General features: G+C 50.2%; 6 protein-coding genes across 6 annotated transcripts; 3 read left to right on the top strand and 3 right to left on the bottom strand.

The window, feature by feature from the left end:
* Positions 1 to 2,930: 2,930 nt before the first annotated feature.
* BDR25DRAFT_310253 (uncharacterized protein) lies at positions 2,931 to 4,578 on the bottom strand (the record flags this gene model as incomplete). The annotated part of the gene is made up of 2 exons (XM_033691141.1): positions 2,931 to 4,378; positions 4,431 to 4,578. 2 exons carry the CDS (start codon positions 4,576 to 4,578, stop codon positions 2,931 to 2,933), a joined length of 1,596 nt encoding a protein of 531 aa, XP_033552619.1.
* A 685-nt stretch (positions 4,579 to 5,263) lies between these two features.
* BDR25DRAFT_350064 (uncharacterized protein) lies at positions 5,264 to 8,252 on the top strand (the record flags this gene model as incomplete). The annotated part of the gene is made up of 17 exons (XM_033694632.1): positions 5,264 to 5,301; positions 5,406 to 5,582; positions 5,612 to 6,104; positions 6,141 to 6,197; positions 6,226 to 6,285; positions 6,319 to 6,353; positions 6,397 to 6,643; positions 6,677 to 6,949; positions 7,011 to 7,054; positions 7,091 to 7,209; positions 7,248 to 7,358; positions 7,414 to 7,471; positions 7,517 to 7,633; positions 7,725 to 7,797; positions 7,850 to 7,970; positions 8,003 to 8,168; positions 8,204 to 8,252. The coding sequence occupies 17 exons, from the start codon at positions 5,264 to 5,266 to the stop codon at positions 8,250 to 8,252; spliced, it is 2,238 nt and encodes a 745-aa protein (XP_033552618.1).
* A 20-nt stretch (positions 8,253 to 8,272) lies between these two features.
* On the bottom strand, positions 8,273 to 9,417 carry BDR25DRAFT_300758 (uncharacterized protein). Its single transcript, XM_033689440.1, has 2 exons — positions 9,016 to 9,417; positions 8,273 to 8,970 (listed from the first exon to the last, which is right to left on the bottom strand). The coding sequence occupies exons 1-2, from the start codon at positions 9,147 to 9,149 to the stop codon at positions 8,436 to 8,438; spliced, it is 669 nt and encodes a 222-aa protein (XP_033552617.1). The 5' UTR covers positions 9,150 to 9,417; the 3' UTR covers positions 8,273 to 8,435.
* Positions 9,418 to 9,485: 68 nt separating this feature from the next.
* On the bottom strand, positions 9,486 to 11,097 carry BDR25DRAFT_300757 (uncharacterized protein). The gene has a single exon (XM_033689439.1). It carries the CDS (start codon positions 10,873 to 10,875, stop codon positions 9,832 to 9,834), a length of 1,044 nt encoding a protein of 347 aa, XP_033552616.1. The 5' UTR covers positions 10,876 to 11,097; the 3' UTR covers positions 9,486 to 9,831.
* A 1,453-nt stretch (positions 11,098 to 12,550) lies between these two features.
* BDR25DRAFT_88627 (uncharacterized protein) lies at positions 12,551 to 14,682 on the top strand. The gene is made up of 2 exons (XM_033699195.1): positions 12,551 to 12,944; positions 12,993 to 14,682. The coding sequence occupies exons 1-2, from the start codon at positions 12,833 to 12,835 to the stop codon at positions 14,618 to 14,620; spliced, it is 1,740 nt and encodes a 579-aa protein (XP_033552615.1). The 5' UTR covers positions 12,551 to 12,832; the 3' UTR covers positions 14,621 to 14,682.
* A 324-nt stretch (positions 14,683 to 15,006) lies between these two features.
* On the top strand, positions 15,007 to 17,321 carry BDR25DRAFT_350060 (uncharacterized protein; the record flags this gene model as incomplete). The annotated part of the gene is made up of 17 exons (XM_033694631.1): positions 15,007 to 15,135; positions 15,185 to 15,319; positions 15,371 to 15,485; positions 15,531 to 15,594; positions 15,633 to 15,686; positions 15,748 to 15,815; positions 15,839 to 15,884; positions 15,920 to 15,930; positions 15,960 to 16,090; positions 16,130 to 16,172; positions 16,205 to 16,383; positions 16,504 to 16,710; positions 16,741 to 16,801; positions 16,855 to 16,945; positions 17,009 to 17,015; positions 17,044 to 17,216; positions 17,279 to 17,321. The coding sequence occupies 17 exons, from the start codon at positions 15,007 to 15,009 to the stop codon at positions 17,319 to 17,321; spliced, it is 1,557 nt and encodes a 518-aa protein (XP_033552614.1).
* Between the last annotated feature and the right edge of the window lie 758 nt (positions 17,322 to 18,079).

Raw genomic sequence — 18,079 nt, 5'->3', positions numbered from 1 at the left:
GAGGAGGAAGCTGAGGAGGAAGCCGAGCAGAAGGGAAAGTCTAAGAGAGGCAAGGACAAGCCACCAGCCACCAGCCAAAAGCCGTCCGAAAAGAAAAAGTATTCCTCCCGCGCACCCGGCCAAGGCGCTCACTGGGGCCTCCTTATCGTCGACAAGCAAGAAGAGAAAGCGCGATTTATCGACGGTCATGTACGACTCAAAGAAAAAACCGACACTATTGATCGCATGTATAATGCTGGTGAGGCTGCTGGAAAGGTCCTTTGCGGCATCGACAGATTCCTGGAACCCCTAAGCACGTTTCGGAGAAGTGGATTCGCTACAAGTACCTTGAAATACGTTCCGCACCAAGGCCGCGACAATAGGACCCCGGGTGAGAGCTCGAGCGCTTGTGGACCGTATATGTATGCCTTTCTAAAGTATCTGTATCAAAATCCAGAGTATATGGAAGACCTTCTAGCCGCCTTTTCAAAGCAAGAGCTACCGAAACATAAGAGGCAACTTTGCTTCGCATCAAAGAACACCAGAGAGGAAATTCAAGATTTAATAAGGGAATACCAAGTAGAGATGAACAGCGGGTTCGAAGATCCCTTACGGCTTTCTCCAGAGCTTAAGCGCATCTTACCGCCCTCGCTGCGAGAGAAAGTGAATAGAATCCTGGGCAATGAAGACAGCATTATCTGTGCGGGAATGCACGGTACTGCGATAGACTGTTGGGACGTGCTTAAAAAGGCATCGAATGAGGCAGACATGCAAAGCATATTCCAGAACGTGCTGGATTCTGGTCTGGTGAAATCAGGTACGACTTTAGATAAATTTATACGGTGGGGCAAGCTTCGTGATACCCCCGATCCTCTTGATCCTCCCGGTGCCCCCAATCCTCTCGGTCCCCCCGGTCCTAGCCGCAAGTCCTTGACGATCAACTTCACCTATTTTGACGCCGACGCTATCGAACTTTGGTTGGCGAAGAAGCCGCTAGGCAAGAACGTGACTGATGATGTAACAGACCTATGGGATCAAAAGGTAATTCTACAGAGACTCTTCGGCAAAGGGTTTGGACGCTTGAGCGATGAAGATCTGGAGTATTGGGTAACCCAACATCCTACATTGAATAAGAAGGAATACTTCTCACGTAGTGCAGCGGTTTATGCCTTGAGGACCCTCGTTAAAGCGAAACTCAAGCATGGTACAAAGACTCTCCGGATGAAAACGCAGTACCATCCTGATGGGGACAGCGACGAGATACGCGATATTAAGTATGATTCTGAAGGGACAGATTCGGGCGAGGATAAACCAACGAGACCAGACGACTCCTTGAGATATCCGAGATTCGCTAAAATATCAAAGGACGCCATCAAGGCTTGGGACGATGCAAACAAGGAGTTGTTTCGTAGAAAATCACGCGACAAAACCCAGCTGCACGCACCAGCCTTGAGAGCATTATTCCAACATTGCTATGGTGGGAAATGGAAGGACCTATCGGACGAGGAAATCAACGAGTTCATACTCTCAGACTACCAAATAAAGGACAGAAGACGGAAACTATTCCCTGGGGATTGTCACCCTCCATCTATCGATGAAGCGAGGGAAACTCTCCAGGCTCACTATACGAAGACCGAAATTAATTGGAGGGCAAGATCCATCAACTTTACGTCTGATCGCATCAGTGAGGAGAGACTCAAGGTCTGGATCGATTGGCAGCCCCTCGGCTCTCCATTGAAGAAGGTAGACAAAAGCAACACGTGGGAAATGAGACGAGCGCTACAAAAATCATTCGGAGGCGGGTTCGAAAACTTGAGTGATAATCGAAAGATCTATTGGAGAGACCATTCTGATGACCTTTTCGAGAAGAGTCCTAAAGCCATAACGCTCCCAGAGATCGTAAAGACTTTAGAAAAGTCGGTCGCGCATTTGCCGGATCTGCGCGGGAAATGGCAATATTACCCTTTTGTGCCTCCACCACCACCAAGGGAGACTGCTCTAGAAGCCGCCCATACAACAGAGCCAGCGAAGGACGGTCCCCCAGGCAGAGGTAGAACTTCAGAGAAGAGAAAAGGTAGCCCTAAAGAGGGACCTACAGGGAACCCCGCTAAGAGAAGGAAATAGAGTGCTAGGTTTACACTATTCATAGCGGAAGAAAACACTGTAAGGAGATATTGGTTAGAGGCTGGAGTACTGTAGGTACAGAGAGAGGTATGAGAACTTGAACGAAAACTGATCTAGACTGTGTTTGGCCTTCTATTCTTCAAATACTGCCAGCAGAGAAAATCTTGGAATGATACCTTTTATCGTACCTAAAAATGCGAGACGGCTTGGTAGCGATGTCCCATTCCTTGCGATGCGTATCCGTTCTATGCGTCCTTCGATTGGGGTTGAATTGTTAGAGAGAGGATAGAGTCAGTAACTTTGCAAGGCATGACTGCTGCCTCGCGCCCGGGGTAAAAGACGGGGCTGGGATAAGGCGGTGAAGCGCAATGATGAGATAAAGCCCCCGTACAGACCAACGCTACAAACGGGTAGGTGCAAGTGAGCAGGCAACTTCAAACAGGGACTTGGTTGGTATATTACAAGTTATACAAGACAATAACTGACGAACCAGACTGAAGTGAAAATGCGAAAACTTAGACAGAAATACAATGTTGATGAAAACCCTGTCATTTCTTCCATCCTATTTGTAACCATTCCTTTTCCTAATCATTCTTTCTATTACCATCCAAATGAATACCGTGAATTACAAGAGCATATAGGTAGATTTCGATCATAGAGACTCGAAGGGTATAATGACGAAGAAAAGGAGGAATAAAGGACAACCTGAAACTAGCAGAAAGGCTAGGAAAACACGGGTGAACAGAATACAAGTCAAGTCAGAATGGAACACACTAGGAACAGAGGTAAGAAATGGAGACACAGAAGTCGCGTTGGAGATTTGAGGCTTAGCTCCTAGGTGTAGAGGTGGGAAGCCGATAGTTTAAGGCGAGATCAGGATGACTGGTAACAATCGGTTGATGGACTTGTTGAGTTCGCCTACTCGAAAGCCAACTCCAACTCCTGCTCCTTCGTCTGAGAGTCCGGCTCGGAGAAGGCCTTGTAGTGCTAGGCTCGGTAGGCGGCCCGGAAAGCGGCGGTGTGGTATTGGTACAGTATTCATGTGTATACAAGAACTCTTGCCAGCTTAACATATCTTCTTGATCGGATGGGACGAGGCTTCGATCGTTCTGTGGCCTTTCACTTGGGTTTTGAGGAGCGTCGAGCATCACGACACTATTTCGGTGTTGGGGTGGATGGGACGCATATGTGCTCGAGGGATAGAGGACCTCGGCAGTGGAAGGGATGTGGCTCTCGGAGAATTGTGGGAGCAATGGCTCGAAGTGTAGTTCTTGGCCAAATACAGCGGGAGCAGTGCCGAAGGTGTCCATGGGAGGGTACGGAGCATTCAAGGGCGAGGGAGAGGCGGTAAATAGGTCTGAGCGCTGCTCATTGCCCTTGGGAACCCCAGCCTTGAAAACCCTTTCCAGAAAGTCTCGCAAATCACCTCCAAAGTCAAGACACTCCAGCTGGATCCTGAGGTTATGCGAAGTGTCCGGATCCCATCGCAGCTGAGACGCATCAATGCCTACTTTCTCACACCAATGAGATCTAACCTCTTTCCAAAGGGTGCAGACCTCAGGGTATCTTAACAAATTAAGCATTTTCCGGGTGTAACTCCATACGGCACCTGCCTCTTGCATGCATGAATGAACATCGTTGCAGCGGGCTGTCCAGCTCTGGGTAATCTTTCTGCAGTTCTCAAACCCACAGGCGTAAATTCGCTTGGGCGGTAAACTAATCTTCTTAAAAGATACGGGTTGGCCTCGGTGATCATCCTTGAAATGTCTCTTCAAATACTGCTCACATTCCAAAATCCGAGAGCAGCTCGGGGCACAGCAGTGCCATTCAAACCCGGTCTCATGGAATACATCCTCGTGTCTCTTCCAGTCATGTTTTGTGCCAAACGAGATGTATATAGCGCGCTCGAAACAATATGTGCAAAACCGATTGCAATTGCCTGGACGAGTTCCTCTTCCAGGTCGTAATATTTGGTCGCGAGTTGCAGTAGGTGTCCGCTCTTCACTGAGCCGCAAGGCTTCCTGCGAATGCAGTGGGTTGTAAGCGATACCATTATCTGGTGGAGGAACATCCGGCCAAGTATTCATCGGGTGATCGAGATTAAGACCAGTCTCAAAGCCGTGTGGGGTTCCGGCGGAGCGCCACTCATTCGAATCAACAGAAGTAGCATCACTAAAAAGTTCGGCATCCGATTGAGCACTAGATCGCCCAGATCGTTGGTGAGTTGAGATCGATGAAGTTGAACTTGGCTTTGGTGGATTGTTATAGCGCTCATCTAACAAAGTTCATTAGCACAGGAAATATCGATGTGAGCCACGAATACGTACCAGGGTTTTCTTCCAGGATTGTGGTAGAATGTTGTGACCCGAAGAGAGAACGACGATATGCCATAGATGCGAGAACTCTCTCATTAAGATCTTGCAATTCACTGTCCGATTTTTCGGGGAAAAAATCGTGGGGATGTGGAGCCTGCATGATTTCTTCTGGGATCGAAGTAGTGGCGTTGTGGAGCAGAAGATCAAACCAATATCAGCCACCGCCAAAAGAAGACGTCCAGCGTCTGCTCCGTCTTGGGAAGGGTTTAGAACGAATTCGAAAGGCTAGTCGAACAATGTCAAGGCAATTCGCGGAGTAGCTTCCTTCCAAGGATGCGGTGGAACGCCACAAACGAGTTCTTTTGCAAAGGAGCGACTAGGAAAGCGGAAGTGACAGTGTTTTGGAAGGGACGGCTGGCAAACGCAAACCACAACGGTGCAATTTTCTGTGATGGGAAGCTGGATGGGACAAGAGGGCTGCTGCTCTCGTGGGGTCCCGTGTCTTATCAGTGTCAGCAACTGACGACAATCCGCACCTGGAGGCTCCAAGGACGAAGCGTGGACGTAGATATCCGGCGAGGCAAACGAGTATAGAGGTTCGAAGAGGGTGCACCGACAGGGCGTCAGAAATGGGCGTCCCTGGAGCCGACGGGATATGATCTGAGAAAAGAAAATATTACCCACGACGCCAGCGGCCGGGGCTTCCCGTGCATTCATCCTTGACCGAACTGCATGTCATGTCTGAAAATCGTGCCACTTTCTCGCCGTGGAGGGGAAGATGGGACTTCGAGTGGTCATCTGAAAACGGTCGTTGCATCGAACAGCATAATTTGGCGATCCACATTATGACGTTGCTCTATCAGGAGGACCTCTCCACGCAGGGGTTTATGCAGGTACGCTAACTGCTATCAAGAACAACTACTGCACTGTAAGCACCTTGTAGCTAAAGTGCCTGGAGAGGCGCAAGCCGCGCGAGTAATTTCCCAGGAGTGAAAAAGATGGTCGGTTTGGGTTTCAGCCTTCACCGGTTGCCTTGGCATTGAGGCTCAAACTCGATCTATCCAATGAAATATCGGTTGGAGACGGCGAGAAACTTGAGAGAGACGAAGGTTTGATCAACACGGAAGTGTTAAGGGGCGCAAACCTAAGGGCATCGAACTGCACGTGGACGGCATGCCAAACTGGCGGTGAAGGTTGACCGATAAGGCGTGGTCCTTCACTGAGGCACCTGCTCATGTCGAGTCAAGACTGCAGCACGCAAGTAGCTCAGACATAGTGATGGATGTTTCCGCAAGAAAAGATTGGTTAAGAGGGAAGCTGGCTCTCCATTCAAGAGACCTGGAAAGGAATGACGGTATGTTCGCTCAACCAAAGGTGGAGTGGGCGTGGAACGAAGGAAGCTTTGTTGACAGGCTTCGATTATGTCGGCATTCAGTGGTGGAACACGGATGCAGCGGGCTGCTGGGCTGTTGGGGACATCACTGTCGGCCTGCAGGAGGGAACGCGCACGATCTGACATTTGCCTTCTTTGGGACAGGAAGCATGACGAATACGAAACCATTTCTAAGCCTGCTCTTTCAGTTCAAATTTTGGGCTCAGTTTCCCGCCAAGATAATTCTCTGTATCTTGCGATTTCCATACTCTTCATTTCCACATCGCAGTCAAAGCTTCTGGGAGTGCTTTGTTGTCAGGAATCAGGAATGACCGCGTTTCTGGGGTAAGCCCCTTTTCTTCGCTCAGGATTCCGCTGTCGTGCATACGAGCTGCAGGGCATCCTTCGTGGAGGAGTCACGCGGGAAACATGCAGCACGCAGCAATCAGCGTGCCAGCCAGCCACCACCTGCAGGCACTGACGACTGACTGTAAAGTGAGGCGGACAGAGCTCGATTGCCGTTGACAGAGGAATATCGTGAGAAAGGGAAATGAGAGTGAGGAGTAAGTCTGATGATTGAGGTTGATGGTTCAAACTTCTAATTAGGATCCGACCTCGGCCCACGCTTAATCAGGAAAAGGTCCGATCAAACCACAGAGAGTATCATGTATCATTGGGCTTGCAGTTCAACTGGGTGACTGACATCCCACATTCTCCCAGAGATCTCTTCACCGCCATGGTTCGACAGCAAAAAATCCCGATACCGGAACGCTGCCGAACACACCGTTCAACCCCTGGCGAAGGCCTGCATCCATCCTCAACGGTTTGGGGTGACACTGCCTGCATCTATGAGGTGTTTCATCTAATTCACATCAATTGAATTAAGTGGATTCTTTCATCTTTTTATCTATCTCTCCTCACCTCAATTGCTAGTGCATCTTATCACTACCAAGTCGCTACACTCCGTTATCTCTTCCATGCCAATGCTGCATTTCCTCAGCCTATCACGCTCCTATATTTTCGTTCTGCCATCAACCGGCGGACCTACCTATCACCCAGTTATCTACGCAAAAGCAGCGTCATGACCCACCAATACCCTGCATACAAACAGCTCGAGATTAAATTTCAAGTTCGACCATTGATTTACTTCCTACTTCATGTTTGGATTAATCTATCAAGATGAGGCTTCTGTTAACTAGTACTTGCTACTCAAGCCATAGCTACTTTGCAACTTAACAGCACGTCTTATTACTCCTCGGAACTTGTCGCAACATCTATAGGCATCACCAACCAATCATAGTTCAATGACGGGCCTACTCAATCTACTTGTCTCTCATTTTCCGAGCCTGAAATCACCCCGGTATCTTAGAGGTGCCAGTAGTCTCTCCCCGGATGATGTGTTCTCGGAATCCTTCACTGGTATCGTAGTCCTTAGGGATCGCTATCGCTCTCACCAGATACCGAAACCTACCTCCCCTCTATTGACTATGAAAAGGTTAACAAGACACCAAGCACATCTTTAATGCCTTTGATAATATCTTCCCCATCTTTTAGACGACATCGCGGGAGTCTACAAACTCTATTGGGGTTTTAATTTTACATTCGTTGAATCTGTCATCAAAGACATGAATAGCACATACCTCTCAGTCACAGGTTTGGCATTGACCAGTGCATGTTCAACGTAAAGTTTGTCCGTACCCTCAAGACTATACTACCCACCTCTAAGTGAGGAAAAGCCACTGTCTGGGGAAAGGCTGGTAGTGAATGACCTCTATGATATTAACTGGAACGAGCGGCAGAAACCGGGCGTATCGAGAAAAGACCTGTCCCGGTCGAAGAAAGCGTACCGGCACTACAACTATTGATTAACATGGGTACAGTTGTCATTGGCAAGGCTAAGACAACTCAATTTGCGCTCCGCTAGCCGTTAACAGCCGTTTTCGTGGACTAAAATTGCTCCATTCGATCCGCGTGGAGACAACTACCAGCATCCCCAAGAGCCTTCGGGTGAAACTAGCGCAGGTGTTGCATCGTAAGAATTTCTAGACTTTGGGACTAGGTCCAATACCGGGGTCTCTGTTCGCCTTCACTCACAGGTAAACAGTTTTTTGGTATGCGAATAGCCAATGCATCTTTACCTCTCGGCGGCATACTCCCCATCACCCAAATATTCGATCCCCGTTTGCCAACATGTTCTGCAAAATTGCTGCAGATTGCATACACCAACTAGCTCACTTGAAACGGTCCTCATCGTACCGCAAACTAATGATTCTCCCTGATGAGTTCTGGCCCAAGTTACCGCTTACCATTGGGATTATTGCGGCGGAGAGGTGTGACGCTATGTTGGCGGATTTGGTGGTAGATTTGGCGGATGCGAGGTAGGGTTTATGGGGGGGGGGTTAAGTCGGGGAAGGGTATATATGCCGGAGAGGAGGATAAAGGGGCTGAAGGAATTCAGATGATATCATGAGGGTTATTAGGGGTAGGTACGTTCCTTTATCCTTCCTGATTTAGGCGGGCCATCCCAGTGGATGCTGAGTTCCGAGACTCCAGGCACTGTGAAGATAAGTCATCCACCTCTTGAACGCATCATCTTCGAGCATGGTGAAGTGAAGATATTTGTCATCAAAATGCAGGCGCTTCCATCAATTCTCGCCCTCCGCCTCCACTGGCACGACATCAACATCAACGTCATGCACACTCGCCATCCCAAATTGCCTCTTCGCCTTCGCCGCCTCTCCTTTAGCCACCCAATATATATGCCATCCCTCAGTCCCAGCGTCTTTCACCACACTCCAGCCTCCCTTCCAACCCTCATACTTCAACCCCTTCATCGCCACTCCTGGATGTCCCCCACTAACACTCCATTGATCCGCCACGCACGTTACCTCTACCCCGGGACAGCCATCCTTGGTAGATGTCGCAGTCGGATCCGGCATACTGAGGATCTTCATGCTAGCTGTATGCGATCCCTTACTTACGATAGCGGTGACATACGGCGTCTCTGACATATCGTCACCGGAATACGGAACTTGCATCGCAAATGTCTCTTTGCCAGGGATTGGGATCGGGAGGAAATAGACAGGAGTAGTGGCGGGATGGACAGTGAAATTCTCGAGGCCGAGCATGTGGGATTGTGGGAACCGGACAACTGGGCGATTGTGGAATGGGGTGTTCGGGCTGGGAAAGTTAGTGAGATAGTTTAGGAGGTAGGTGGAGGCTTACGCGTTGGCTCGCAGATAGTATTGGCTAGGGATGATGAGTGGTGGCGGGGGCATGATTTGAGGGGATGGCGAGGGGCCACCGAGGACTGCCGTCAACACGCCCATGGTGAAAGCAAGGACACTGAGCAGTTTCATGTTGGTTGATTGAGGCGCTGTAGCGTAGAGGTGGTTGGAGTTAGGTTGTTGTAGTTGAATTTAAGCGAGGGTGAGAATGAGGGCGTGGGGCATTTCTATAGGAAGTGGTGAAGTGGTTGGGAAGGAGGGGAGACCACGTGGTGAAGCGCGTGGCCGTAGTTCAACATTCCTTCTTAAATCGCGCTATAGACGCTTAATGTTACGAAGAGTAAAGAATGAAGGGGGGTTTGGTTGCTTTAAGGGACGAGTCCATGAAGTGAAGGCGGAGAACCTAATTTCTTACTGCTTACTCACAGAGGTGGACTATGGCCTGGGTCCTTGGTGCCAGCTTCGCCTGTCAAGGTGCTGGAAATCTTGACAGAAATCTTGAGATATAGTAATGATTTAATAGTGTGAAAACGACGATGTAACGCTAGGAATAGTTGTAGATGGTATCTAGATACGCCTGGGCAGTCTAGCCTAAAAATGCGCGGCACTAAATTTGAGATCATCCAATTGCTCCGAGCGCGATGATATCATAACCAACCCTTAGAAACAGAAAACCTCCCCAAAATAGCCAATATATCAAGAGAAAACCCACTATGCCCTTGCATCGGTTTCGAGAGCAGAATGCCGCCAAGAAAACGTCCTGGATCCAGCAAGTTTCGTATTGGCGGTTCCGCAAGGTGGAACATCGCCTTGTCTAGAGAAGCCTTGGGGTTTTCGAGGTACCGGAGGAGAAGGACGATCCACTCGGGTTTTGGCGCTTGAGGAAGGAAGGATTCGATGGTGCCCCAAACTTGACGGGAGCAACGTGGGCAACGTGAGAGCTTTCTGCACAGCCGGGCTCCCAATACTGCCTCTTGCAGCATGTCCACACTGACATAGGGCGCCCAAACATATCCCCTGCATCTTGTTTCTGGCCGGGGTGGTAGTTACAGATGTCCTCAACACCCTCATTGAAATGATTGTTGCATTGTCTGCACACTTTCCGAGTCGGCTGCTGAGTGTGCGAAGGCCTTGCGGCGGCGGGTTTAAACAGGGGATGAGAGGCCGATTTGCGGAGATCGGCATTGTGGCTCGAGTGCGGAAGCGAACGTGAAGGCGGCTTAAGGCTTTGGAGGGGCGGTCGGGTCGAAGAATCGCGCGAGGAACGAGTCGAGAATGCTGACGAGGAACTGGCATCGGACAGCGCAGGGCTTGCGTACTCTGGTTCGGCGTAGACGTCGGCCTGCGGACTTCCAGGCAGGCTGGAATCGTCGCCCGATAGATATGAACTGTCTAGGGATGGCATTGCATTTGACGGATTAGCTGGTCGGTGCCGGTGATTCGCGATCGTGGGCTGAGCAGAGGTCGGGTACTGTGCGAGTCCACGGGCTATTGCTCCCGAAAGCGCCGGCGAGAGTTTGCATAGATAGAGAACCACATCCCTGAAGGCCTTTGGGTCAGCGGCATCGATGATTGTCGCAAGGCGATCGGGATTGATGCGTTTGTCGGGATTGAGTCGCGTATGCTGGCCAGTCCGAGGAGCGGAGGCTTGGATTGGGCGTTGGAATATGCCATCTACTTTTATGGTCGACGGAGTCTCTCTCTTTGCGCGGGCTATTGGGAGTTGTGTTAGCCGCCCTGGTAGGGGCTCAGGAGAAGGGGAGAGGGTGAGGTCGAGAAACGGCGTGGACGCCTTCCCGGCTCCCTTTGCTTTTCCCTTCTCCGACGGCTGACTAGAGATTCCCCACGACCGCGACATTGAGGGGCTAATAGTCGGAAGCGAGATGCGGGGCGAGGGGAATAGGGTTGAGGTCAAGAAGTGACGAGTGACGCGAGATCGAATTCTCCTGCAGCCAGTGTACGCTAGCCTAGTGCGCGACCCGATCGCGGAGCCACGTGGTAATTAACCGTCTGCTTTGTTCGAGCATCCTTGCGGACACCACAGCGCATGACTATGATGGATTCGATCCGTCAACCCTCCCGCTAGAATGTGGGAGGCTTTCAAGACGTTCTTCATTCTCTCCTAACTCTGACCCTGGTTGTGTTTCGTCACAAGTTTGTCGGTGCCGTACAGTACATTCCCCCTCCACAACTCCAGCACCGTCACGTCATCCATTGATCACTCATCCTGCTCATGTTGCAGCACCAAAGCCGATTGAGAAGCTCTTCGCAGCAGATACGAGCTTCTCTGCAAGCCCCGGCACCTCCATGTGCCTCAGCTCACGTCCTCGCCAAGCTGCCGCAGATGCTCCCACAAGAGATTTCAGGGTATTTCCATCACCCTATTCCCGACGCACACAATACTCTCCTTCCCAACACGTTCTCAAGTTACGGGCCACAATTAACATGCCTGCGACTGCTGCCTGTTCCGGGCAATGCATCCACTCACGACACAAGTCCTTTGTCCCCCAAATCGTCTCCTCGCAACTCCCTGCACCATGCCTCAAACTGGCTCAAAGCTGTTGTCCCCTATTTTCTCTTGCAGCTCTGACCTGCCCACAGACGACCCGTTCACACTCTTTACCCATTTGTGAGGTCAGAGATCGAGTGCGTGAGACGCCGATTGTCTTCGCAGGGGCATTTCTCCGCCCCATGCAGGCGAGCTTCGCCCGTCAGCAGCCATTGCCACGGCGGTTAGAGCACCAGGAGCCCACCCCCCCCTCTCCCCCTCCTCTGAAAGCTCCTCGAAATCGGTGAACATTGACCCCCCCCCGTCCACTACACTGCCTCAGTTCACGTCCTTCTGTGGGCGGGACGGGCTATAATTCGAGCCTACCCAGTGTTCTCGGATATCTTCGCCGACCGTGCATTCATGGACAGCTGATCAGCTCGCTAGCGACCGTCGATTGCCTCGAAACTAAGGTGACGCATCACGGCATCTTTGCTTTTACGCTTGCGTCCCCGCCTGCATGTCACTAGCAGTCTTCGAGAAGAATTCCTTCCCTCGAGCATGCGTCACTCAGGTACCGACGGCTTGACCCCTTACAGCAGTCTAGCGCCTATTGCAATGCACACTTGCGAATTGCGATAAGCTCTTGACCTCCAGCCTTATTGACAGCAGCGGCGCTTTGTTTCGCCGGCTGTCAGCTCTCTTCCCGAGTCCCTCACTCTCCCCCTTCCACAAAATCATCAAACCACACCGGTTCGACATCGCACGTTCTCTGACAGAAGGCTGCGTTGTATTCTCAGAATCAATCACAGCTGCCTTTCCAAGGCTCCTGGAGTCCCTGCGTACATCAAACGCGCTCTGACTTGGCGTACAGGTGAACCCTCAGCCTTGCCCCAGCTTTGGGTTCAAACCGTGCAGCCGGTCCAGTTGTCGCCGCGCTCGAGCACCCGGATGAACACTCCAGAGATTTAGCTTCTTCTACGGCCTTTCCAGAACATTTCCCTTCCGCGCTCCCCGCCTGCACTCCGATGTGATATAATATCGGTCACACCAACAACACTCTGTAGCCCTTACTCCAAAGTTGTCCGCTCACACTCCGATCCAAGCATTTGCGCTTCGCAAGAGTTATACTTCGGCCTTTCTGTCGACCATCACCAGTCACGCCATTTTTACTTGCGGCTATCTAAGCGACTGCGCCCCCAACACGTGCGGCTCTCCTCCAATACGTTTCGCCGAACTGGAGGCAAAGCATGTCAATCATCATTATCACCCAATTATACATATAGGCCCAGGAACCACTTGGCCGTGTTCTCAACCAGTCACCGGGATGGACGACAACGTGGATATTCCAGAGGATTCTCTGCAACATGTTGAAGCCTTGTTGAGTAGGCACCCTCCACAGGTCATTCAGCGAATGTTTCAGCAAGTTATGGATTCGCGTAAGTGTGCTTAACATGTAGTTCTGCACACGAAACTCATTTTTTTAGGCCGCAATTCGACTGCATCATCTCTCAGCTCTCTCACCTCCTTCAGCTCTCTTGCCTCTTCCAATGCATCTATGCGTTCTAGGCTCTCATTTGTGTCCACCTTGTCAACGGCAAGCAGTGAGCTTGCGCCATCAATCGCTTCTTCTTCTTCATCTCGGTCTCGCGGGAGGCGGCCCGAACCGAGGTCATATCCATCCGGCCTTGATCCCACACGACCTGTCCCCGCTGTCCTCACGCCATTGTCCGATGAGAGCAGCCCGATGGAATCGAGCTTAGAAATAGCTATCACCCCAACGGATGAAGATGTGAGCAGCATCTCTTCGCCATTCCCAAGTGAGAGGAACCACGGCCACTCGGGTGATTCATTCATGTTCTGTACGTATTGCGCCGATCTGCAGATCCTAAAAACTTTCAAGGCCAAATCGGACTGGAAGAAACATGAAATGAGGATGCATGAGACTGGCGAGGATTGGCCTTGCATTGTAAATGGCTGTGGTCGGATCTTCGACCGCCAGAAAGATTTTGTGAAGCATCATCAGCGGTATCACTCGGGCCGACCACTACCGTCCCTAACTGATATCAAAATCCAGCTGCTCCCTCGGAAGGTATTTAGCTGCGGCTTCGACAGATGCAAAGAAGTCAGTATCGGATGGGACGAGCGATGCGACCATGTGGCGAAACACATGAAGAACGGATGGACATTCGAGCAATGGAAGTATACTAATGTGATTCGCAACCTCATACGACAAGAGGCGACGCATGATACCTGGAAGGACCTATGCCTTATGTTGGATGAGCGGCTAAGGGAAACTCGATCGCAGATCAGTTGGTGTGTGGACAACACGAGGATTTTAAGACAGAAGCTTGAATGTTGCGATCTCCGGCCGAGTAGGGAAGATGTACTAATCACTGCCTTAAGCTTGCGTTCGGATATACCCATTGAGGCGTCACACATAACACTGCCGCCTGGATTTGTCACGCCGAGTAGGGACTCGGTCCCCAATTTCAATCGCCTAACTCGAGAGCAGTGCATGCAGATTCTCATCGGGAGACCCAACACCTCTCTATCCCGGACCCGTCTTGCCGCGGTAAATGCGGCTTTACTTCAGGCGAGCCACGCGAACATGTCGCAACCGCCTCTACCCAGCTCCTCCCACGTTGGTTCCAGCGCGTCGTCATTTTCAGAGCCAGCCATGACGGATACTTCAGGACGACGTATCAGCTACATGGACCTCGACCCTGCCGATTTCCTGGACTTAACTCAGCCCGAGATACCGCCTTTACCTTCAGATCTGGAGTCACACATGGCCAATGCCTCGGAAAACTCCCACCACGACCCTGGATTTGCTGATCCAGGGAGACCTACGACCAACCCGCTTGGCTTTTTCAATTACTTCGATAGCGCTCCAGCCTTCGAGGAATCTCCATACTACGATCGGCCGTCCCTAGGCCAGCGGATCGCGGGGCCTTTGCGCAGAGTCAGGAGTAATCTAAGCTCGAGACGTTCGTCTCCCCATCGTCAACCCTCTCCACATGGAAACGAGATGGAGCCCGACTTTATGATTCAGCAACCTCATCCCACACCAATACGTCAGGACCAACTACACCTCTTCACATCGCAAAGTTGATTAGGTCAAAGGTTTCAGGCTCGATCTCGTATTTTATTGTTTGTATTTTACTGTCGGGTGTTTGGTGTGCTTTGATACCCCGTGCTTGAAGGCGCGTCAATAGAAATGTACTATATACAAGACATTAGATTTCATGAGAATGGATAATGGAAGGACTAAGTGTGGAGTAGTATGATGCAGGCTTGTGAGGTCGTGTCTTATGAATATGGTAGAGATCGCCGACATCGTTTATTAACTTTGACTTCCTCGTCAGCCCAAACGTATCAGAATCTGCAACAAGAATTGACGATCTTTTGCAAAAACGTTCTGTCCATTAGCGTCGCAATGGCACTCACTAAACCCACACCTTCTTAGCATCCTCGAGCCGATTCTCTAATAGTTCGTGCATGCACATCCCTTATACGGACACCGAAGATCTATGGCTTAATATCAGCAATCTTGCACATATCATCTACTCAACCCTTCTCTTCAAGTGGAAATACCTACTCGGATATCCAACACAACCCGAGAATCCCGTTGCTCTGCAATCTTTGCCGCTTGCCCCACAATCTTTGTCCTGATCAGTATTATGGATATTATATGGTAAAGAAGAGACAAGTACTAGTGGCTTCGCAAGACCAGTGTAGGGTTCGTATTCACCATGCGATGAGCAATCTACTTACTGAGTTTCAAGACCTAGGGTCGCGGCTTGCGATAATTGTGTGAAGAGGAGGGTAAGAACAGGTGTGATAGTAGAGGCGAAGCGCATAGTTGCAAATTCGCAAGAATTTGTACTTTATGGAGGGAGACAAGAGCCAGGTAGATGAACATGAGCGATTGCAATGGCGGCTGGGCGATGTATCGAAGTTACGGCTGTCAAATCGAAGTATGCATTCATCTTTATATACTCTAGGTACTACTCACTCCCAAGCAATACAAATCTCACCAAGATACCTTAGCCTCATCCTAAGTCCACCTCAAGAAATCCCCGCACCGTCCTCTAAACCAATCAGCATCCACTATCCCTCGCAAGCGTATCTTGGCTAATGTATCGCAAGTTTCGAAACTCGGAACTCCAAGAAGTGCAGTGAGGTACAAGAGAACAAGATGTTTCGGGGATTGCGAATAAAGCTGGAATAAGGGGTTAGAATGAGGTGGTTTGGGGTTGGGACTTGGGCCCAAGGAAGGCGAAGCGGCTTAGGGCAAAGCCGGATATGTAGATCAATCTAATCGGGGCAGATGGCGCCGTGACTGCGCCGGAGGTTGAGGCGGTGACGTCGGGGGAGTAGGGTAGGCGGTGGTGGGATTTGGGGGGTGAAGGGAGTCATTTGGTGATGCTTTTTGGGGGATGTTTATTGAGGGTCTCTGAGGTGTTGGATATCTCGGGTCACAAAGCCGGGCTGTTTTCTTGTGGTCGATAGACTCTTCCAAAACAACTACCTAAAATTTCTCATGGCTGTGGGCTCTGGATCGAAGGACGACTGCAACGAAGTCCCCCCCTGCGACACTATTTTTTGAGTGATGGTCTAGTGGAAGCTCAACGCTCGAAACCACTCTCATCAAAGCAAGCCTAGTCCTTCTCTTGCCCTGGACTCGGATCTCAAGACGAGCTTAGAGGACATATTGAGTTTCTCAACACTTTAAGTGAAGCAAAACGCAACATTAGCAAATGCTGCAGCCTCATCGAGATATCCTCTTCAAATTCGGGTTTCTGCACCCAAGGCACCTCCTCTAGCGTCGCGCTAGGCCACTTGCGGTTCAAACGACCAAAAAGCGTGCTCATCGTTTAGTTAAGTGGTGAAGAGACCTAGTAAGTATCCTTCCTCGTGTACTTATTAATCAACTTTCATGCAAGGCGCGAAAGATATGGAGGTTGTGCACCTAACAGCACTTGCTTCATCCAGCAAATATCTCTTCAACTCTTCCATGTATGGGCCGTGAAGCTCACCAAATCTTCAGTTTCCTGGGCACACCAGTTCGAATCGGGACTTGCATCCTTCCTCCCTCCCAATATGTCTTCGACACTCATGTTTCTAATAAACAATGGTCACACAATTACTCCATGCTCGTGCAAGATTTGGTCGGCGATATCAATGGCGGACATGGCTCATGTCCAATGTTGAAGAGCTCGGCCGATTGAGACCTTTATCAATCAAGGCTCTGACGATGGCTTACTCCCGAGGATTATTAGCTCTATCTCTTGTCCTCAATTTCCTAGCCACCTTCTTCACATGCAGCTAGCAATGCGCTCTAAGCTTCATACGACGTCCTATCGACCCCCGTGCTTAGCTTCCAAAAGGCACAAGACACTCCAACGAAGATGATCAAAATTTTCCCCAAAGCAATGTACGAGCATCTCGGGATATAGATTACTTCGTTCATAGCTAGCCTTGGATTTGATCTCGGAAGTGCTTGGGTGAGTAATTTAGGACTAATGTTGTCAGGAGAAGGGTGTGGGGAATATGGCTGTGCTTGCGCTTGTTGTGGCCACACGGGATTTAGCTGCGCCTTGTTTGGGTTTTTGGTCGGGGGAAGCAGTATTGAGAATTGGAGTTTTATGGAGTTTTAGGGTTAAGAGCGCAGTTAATTTGAGCAAGTTGGAGGAGGACCAGGCACAGTAAAGGAAAGAGTTTAAAGAGGAATAATTGGTAGGGTTTTTAGCGATGAAATTGCATCTAGCGTAAAGCATCTGACTATGGATCAGGAAAAAAAGCAAACATGACTGTCAAGAGAAATGGAAGCTACAAAAACCCAAAGGGTGCATGCATAAACTCAGCAGAAGAACCTAATAATCAAGTTTCCTGCTTTTTCCTTGGCGTCTAAGCGTCCGGAGCCACCTTGACTACATTCTCAACTTCACCTCCCTCCTTCTCTTCTTCATCCCCTACTTCATCATCTTCTTCTTCTTCATCTCCTTCATCTTCTTCATCTTCTTCAACATTCCATTCCGTGAGTTTATCGCCCGCCTCAAGCAATATTTCAACAACTTTCTCGTGTCCTTGTTTCTTCGCCAGATCCGCCGCTGTGCAGTTCTCTTGGCCCCACCCAGGCCCGCCAGTGGTGATACCGAGCTCCGCTGCCTTCGTGGTCGGCGTCGGATTCATGAGGTACTTCACAATTTCCTCGTGCCCATAGTGTGCAGCGAAATGAATAGGACGCCAACCGTTTGAGTCTTCAGCATTCAGGCAGACCAGATGCTCTCGCAACTCCTGGACGCATCCCAAATCTCCTTTGAAGCAAGCCATGTGCATAGGCGTTCTTCCGTCGGGAATCCGAGCTTCCAAATTGGCCCCGAGTTCAATGAGCCTGAGAACAGTTTCCCGATTCTTGGAATAGGCGGCTGCGTTATGAAGAGGCGTGTAGCCGTCCTCGGTTTCAAAGTTGACATCAATCCCTGCCTCCGTAACCAAATACTCTATTGTATCTGTTTTCCCGTTGATAGCTGCGGCATGGATTGGCGGTGCCTCTGCCATCTGAGGT

This window comes from Lindgomyces ingoldianus (assembly GCF_010093535.1).
Source record: "Lindgomyces ingoldianus strain ATCC 200398 unplaced genomic scaffold BDR25scaffold_4, whole genome shotgun sequence".
In the NCBI taxonomy this organism is placed as follows: domain Eukaryota; kingdom Fungi; phylum Ascomycota; class Dothideomycetes; order Pleosporales; family Lindgomycetaceae; genus Lindgomyces; species Lindgomyces ingoldianus.
Note: the sequence above shows the minus strand (reverse complement) of the source record. Positions and strands in the feature narration are given on the sequence as shown.

Bases quoted from the DNA above. Each gene is read 5' to 3' on its own strand.
- BDR25DRAFT_300758 (XM_033689440.1), bottom strand. From the start codon at position 9,149: ATGAAACTGCTCAGTGTCCTTGCTTTCACCATGGGCGTGTTGACGGCA. The intron at 8,971-9,015 runs GTAAGCCTCCAC...TAACTTTCCCAG, and splicing joins TACTATCTGCGAGCCAACGC to CCCGAACACCCCATTCCACA.
- BDR25DRAFT_88627 (XM_033699195.1), top strand. From the start codon at position 12,833: ATGGACGACAACGTGGATATTCCAGAGGATTCTCTGCAACATGTTGAA. The intron at 12,945-12,992 runs GTAAGTGTGCTT...TCATTTTTTTAG, and splicing joins TCAGCAAGTTATGGATTCGC to GCCGCAATTCGACTGCATCA.
- BDR25DRAFT_300757 (XM_033689439.1), bottom strand. From the start codon at position 10,875: ATGTCGCGGTCGTGGGGAATCTCTAGTCAGCCGTCGGAGAAGGGAAAA.